Source organism: Acanthisitta chloris, unplaced genomic scaffold (assembly GCF_000695815.1).
Source record: "Acanthisitta chloris isolate BGI_N310 unplaced genomic scaffold, ASM69581v1 scaffold10180, whole genome shotgun sequence".
Lineage (NCBI taxonomy): Eukaryota > Metazoa > Chordata > Aves > Passeriformes > Acanthisittidae > Acanthisitta > Acanthisitta chloris.
In genome coordinates, this window is record NW_008653448.1 from 22,916 (window position 1) to 28,777 (window position 5,862).

General features: G+C 51.8%; 1 protein-coding gene across 1 annotated transcript in view; it reads left to right on the top strand.

The window, feature by feature from the left end:
* Positions 1-242: 242 nt before the first annotated feature.
* The window catches only part of LOC103808370 (ephrin type-B receptor 2-like), a gene marked incomplete at both ends in the record, with an annotated part of 9,708 nt that continues 4,088 nt past the window's right edge, over positions 243-5,862 (top strand). Inside the window, 2 exons of the mRNA XM_009081155.1 lie at positions 243-304; positions 5,670-5,734. Coding sequence (XP_009079403.1) covers positions 243-304; positions 5,670-5,734 — 127 coding nt within the window. The remainder of the gene's footprint in view (positions 305-5,669; positions 5,735-5,862) is intronic.

A 5,862-nucleotide genomic window follows, 5' to 3' on the forward strand; every position in this document is an offset into this window, starting at 1 on the left:
CAGCTGTTGCTTTATCTGGATGAGCTTGGAGCCTGTGAATGTGAAGGATCTGCCAGGACTTCTGAAAAACTCAGGGCCAGATGCTCTGGATTGGTCTGAATTGGCAAAACTCCATGGAAGTTATTCCTCTGGACAGAGAGAAGTGTGCCTGCAATGTGCACAGCTCCTCTGTTAATCCCTTGCACCTCCAGCCTCTGCCTGTGTCCCTTGGTCCTATCACTCTCCAGCCCCACTCCTGGTAGGGCTGGTGGTGTCCCATCACCACCAGCACTGAGTGTGATCCCAGACTTGTCCTCCCTTCCCAGTTCTGCACACCAGGCTACACCCTGACTTAGCCAGATGGGAAGTTCTGGTGCAGCTGAGAACCTCACACTCATCTCACTTGTGGCTGAGCAGCAAGAAGACCATGCAGGAACTCCCACCCAGGTCATTGTCACAGCAGATTGGCAGTGTGACAGTGTCTTAGTTTCATAGTGTCATAGAGTGCCAAGGGGCTGGAATGGAGCTTAGAGATGATCCAGCCCCAACCCCCTGCCCTGGGCAGGGACACCTCCCACCAGAGCAGGTTGCTCAAGGCTTTAGCCAACCTGGCTGTGAACACTGCCAGGGTTGGGGCAGCCACAGCCTCCCTGGGCAACCTGGGACAGTGTCTCACCACCCTCACAGGGAAAACTCCCTAAGATCTAACCTAAATTTCCCTCTTTCAGTTTCTCCCTATTCCTCCTTGTCCTGTCCCTGCACTTCCTACCAGTGTGGCTGTTGAGCATCTGGGGATGGTGCTATGTGGGGATGATGCACCCTGAGAGGCCAAGTGTCCCTCTGGAGCCCTGGCATGCCCTTGGAGCAGGCAGGAAGCTGCTTATTGAAAACATCTTCCAAGTGAGAAGGACGAGCACTTATCGCAGAGCATCCCATGGGGAGCAGCGCGTTCCCGGTGGGAAGAGGGCCAGAGTTGTGTCTGCTGGCTTCCAGCAGCTGCAGATTTATTTATGATGCCGTGGGTAGCATGTGAAGCTGCAGATAAACACACGGGAGGGAAGAACCCAAACAACAACATTGAGCACAGGCTGCTGTGGAGAGAGTGTTGCACTGAGCTGCAGCTAGCACAGCCACCAGGGATGGGCCTGGGGCCAGGCTCCCACCCCTGCTGCTCCCACGTGGATCTGCTCTGTGTCCTGGATAACAGGGGGGTCTGTTTGAAGCATCAGCCCCTCACCCTGTCGTCTGGTGCTGCCAAAGCTGCAGGATGACTCTGTGGAAGTGTTGGCTGTGAGAGCAAGTGAAGCCGCTGAGATGGTTGACAAGGCATGAGCAGTTGGGCTTGGGGTTGTCCATCCAGAAATTCAATCACAGAATGTTAAGGGGTTGGAATGGAGCTTAGAGATCATCTAGCCCCAATCCCCTGCCCTGGGCAAGGACCTTCCACTAGCCCAGGTTGCTCCAAGCTTCATCCAACCTGGTCTGGAACACTCCCAGGGATGGAGCAGCCACAGCTGCTCTGGGCCACCTGTGCCAGTGCCTTTAATCATAGAACCATAGTAAGTTAAGGGGTTGGAATGGACCTTACAGATCATCTATTCCCAACCCCTGCCCTGGAGTCACCCATCACTCAGAGCTGCCCATGAGCATCTGGCACAGGTTGCTCAGAGATGTTGTGAACTCCCAGACCCTGGAAATGTTCCAGGCCAGGTTGGATGGGGCTTGGAGCAACATGTGCGCGAGGAAGATGTCCCCGCCCATAGCAGGGGTGGGACTAGATGAGCTTTAAGGTCCTTTCCAACCCAAACTAGTCTGGGATTTTGTGATCTCTTTGATTGCCAGACCTTGTTGACCAGAAGGGACCAAGATGACCTCCTGGTCCCAGGGACCAGTTATTCCCAATTTCCTGTCATTGAGGCACCCACCCTTTGGATAACACTCTGACCCATCTCCAGACTCAGCCAGGGCCCCACTTTGGTAGAAAAGCTGCCCAGGAAGGGGCACATTGGGATGTTAGAGCTGTGTGTGATGGGGACCACGACCCTGCAAGGAAGGTGGATAAATAGGAGCCTCAAAGACAGGACCTTGGTTTGGGGTGGAAAAAGAAGGAAGCTCAGGTCATTTAGCTGTCTTGGAGATGGATTGTTTGCCACCCATGAGCACCACAAGAGGGGAAGGAGGTTTGGACAGCAGAGCCTTTGTAGAAGGAAAAGGAAATCCAGTCCTTGGCAGCCACAGGGTGTAAATCCAGCCTCAAATTAATGGAATATCTGGTGGGCTTTATGAGAAGATAATTGACCATTGGAAAAAATTGCTTCAAACCTGCACATTTCTTCCTCCTCCCTGTCCCTGGGCCAGGCAGGGTGGCTGCAGAGCCCCCAGGGGATGAGAGGGGCCGTGGTGAGGGTTGGGGGTGATGGTGCACTGAGCACAGCACTTCCATTGCACTGAGTTGTGTTAAATAAGAGGCTTTTAAAGATGTAAAACGCTTCAAAAGATGAAGTTTATTTAGGGAATTATTTGTAATGGGTTCAAATAGATCTTCTCTTCCACTATAGTCACTGCTATTAATGTACTTACCATGTGCCACTGTCACTGAGAGTTAAGATAAAGTAACAAATTTCAGGGGGTTTTAAAGCTTCCAGTGAGCTCTGGGTGAAAAATGTTGTTTTTCTTTCAGGCCCAAGTGCCACTGGTGTTTTAATGAACAAGCCAGATCCTCTGATAGCATAAACACTGTTATTGCCCTCTGTAAACAAATACTGAGTTTAAAAAGAAATTGCCTAAATCTGACCAACAACATTTCAGGACTAACAGTTTTCCAGAGATTTTCCTAGTGGGAAACATTGAAAAAGAACTATATTTTGCTTTTTTTACTCTTGGAATAAGCCCAAATTTCGAAATCCTGGTTTCCTGTGAGCTGGAAACCGCTGGCTCCAACCAGGAGCAGGGAACAACCCTCAGGCTGGGAAGGATTTACTGGCAGGAGGAGGTGAGGGAGCTCAGAGGTGCCAAAGGCACTTTTTGGGGTGTGATGGGAGAGGGAAGGTGATGTGCCCTGAGCAGCACTCACCCTGCACCTAGGCCTGGCTCTTCAGTGATGGCTCTGCTCAAGGCTGAGCTTCTTCCCTGGGTTTGTGTTCAGTCATAGAACTATCAGGGTTGGAGGAGACTCCAAGAGCATCAAGTCCAACCATTAACCTGTCACTGCTGGAACCTCTAAACCCTAATCCATATCCTCTAGTGCTGTATCCAGACACCTCTGAAACACCTCCAGGGATGGTGACTGCACCACCTCCCTGGGCAATTCCCTATTCCAGTGCCTGAACACCCTAACAGGGAAAACATTTCTCCTACCATCTCCTCTGACTCTGCCCTGGCTCAGCTCAAGGCCATTCCCTCTAATCCTCTCCCTGCAGCCCTGGCAGGACAGACATCCCCCACCTCTCTCCAACCCTGCCAGGGAATTGTGGAGAGCCATGAGGTCACCCAGTGGAGTGAAAGTGGACAAGGTGGAGATGCTTTGTGGGGGTCCATGGCAGGATGGTTGGGTTTTAGTGGAGAGGAGCAGCACAAGGGTTCAAGAGGTGTTTGGCTAATGCTCTCAGGCACATGGTGTGATTCTCAGGGGTGTCCTGTGCATGGCAGGAGCTGGTCTAGATGGTCATCAAAGGTCCCTTCTAGCTCTAATTCTGATTCTGTGATAGTTACAGCCAATAACTCTCCATCTCTGCTGTTGGATCATCCCTGGAAGTGTTCCAGGCCAGGTTGGATGGGGCTTGGAGCAGCCTGAGCTAGTGGAAGGTGTTCCTGCCCATGGCAGGGAGTGGGACTGTATGAGCTTTAAGGTTCCTCCCAACCCAACTGTTTCTGTGGCTCAGTGTGGGTGATGGATGCTTTCCAGCATCAGGGGCATATTCCCATTCTTCCTCCAGAGCTGAGGGACTGAATTTCTTCTCTGGACATCACCTTGGCCTCAGCACAGAACCACTGGGTGTGTGCTGCCCTGGTCAGTCTGTCCCACCACACTTCTCATGTCCAGCTTCAGTGTGCTGAGACTTTTGGGCAGGATTTCTAAACTCCATTGCCTAAACTCTGGAATATTGTCCTGTTTTCCTAAAATGTCAGCATTGGGCAGAGTGCAGAAATATCACTGTGATGCTATGAGTGTGAGACTGCAGACCTGGATGATGGAGAGTTCCCCAGGCTACGCAAACCACTTGTGGATGTGTCCAGAAACCACTTTGTGTTCAAAAAATACTCTCTGGAAGTGGCCAAAAATGGGTAGATGTGGTGCTTAGGAACATGGCTTAGTGGTGGCCTTGGCAGTGCTGGGTTAAGAGTTGGACTTGATGATCCTAGAGGACTTATCCAGCCTTCATGATTCCATGATTCTAAGTGTCCAGTGTATTTCTGATGGGGTTGGCTGACACCAACACCTACTCATGGTAGCCCACGCACTGAGGTACCATAACTTCACTATCCCTTCTCTTGCCATCAGTGGAGTTAAACCAACCTAGAGCTAATTGGGATGAAAAAAATTCCAGTGCTGGAAGTGTGATGAATTGGAGAAAGACTGAGGAGGCTTTGCTGCCTGCTTGGCTTAGGAAGACTTATGTGTGCTGGTGGATGGTAGCATCACCTGACCTATTTCAACCCAAATCGCCTGGAAAAGCTGCTTGAATGTTGGTTTAATTTTTTAGTACTTTTAAGTCCTCAAAGTGCTGTTCCTTCCCCTGTGCTGCTGCATCTCTGAGGATTCTGCCTACTGTGCAAAATGCCAAGAAAGAAATATCTTGCTCTTGCAAAGCAAAGTGGCAGGTGCTGGAGGATCCCTGCTCAGGCTGCTCCTCTTCTGCAGGGGCTGAACTGCCATGGGGTGTGGGGACCTGGATTTGGGATTTGGAGGAGGAAAGTCTGGCTGGGCTGGTGGGTGGAACTGCTCCCATGCATGGCAGTCTGTGCTGCTGAGGCACCTCCAATCCCTGGGGACAGTGCTGGGCCTTTCATGACAAGGAGGACATTGAGGTGCTGAGTTTGTCCAGGGAAGGGAATGGAGCTGAGGAAGGGGCTGGAGCACCAGGAGGGGCTGAGAGAGCTGTGGGGCCGCAGCCTGGAGAAAAGGAGGCTCAGGGAGAACCTTCTCACCCTCCACAACTCCTGCCAGGAGGTGCAGCCAGGTGGGGTCAGGCTCTGCTCCCAGGGAACAAGGGATAGGACAAGAGGGAATGGTCCCATGTTGTGCCAGAGGAGATTTAGGTAGGATATTAGGGAAAATTCCTTCATGGAAAGGGCTGTCAGGCACTGACACAGGCTGCCCAGAGCAGTGCTGGAGTCACTGTCCCTGGAAGTGTTCAAAAACCATATGGATGTGGCACTAGGGGATATGGTTTGGTGATGAACATGGTTTTGGTGCTGGGTTGATGGTTAGACTTGATCTTAGAGGGCTTTTCCAACCTAAAATTTTGTGATTCCATGATTCTCCATGGGTCCAGGGAGCAATGGGCAATGGATTGGGAAGCAGAAAAGTGGAGGGACTGGTAGCTGGCTCCCTCCTGACAGAGGGTTCAGTGCAGGATGGGCTCCATCCCTGCAGCCTTGTGCTGGCTCCTCTCCACCTTTTTCCCTGTCTCCATCCCCAGTCTTTCCACCAACACCCAATGACTCCTTGTGTCACCTTCTCCCTGCAGAGACACTGATGGACTCCACCACGGCGACGGCAGAGCTGGGCTGGACTGTGCATCCTCCCTCGGGGGTAAGTTGATAAGAGGGTTGGAGCATCTCCCCTATGAGACAGCCTGAGAGTTGGGGCTGTTCAACCTGGAAAAGAGGAGGTTGTGTGGAGACCTCAGAGCAACCTGCCAGGAGCTGAAGGGGCTCCAG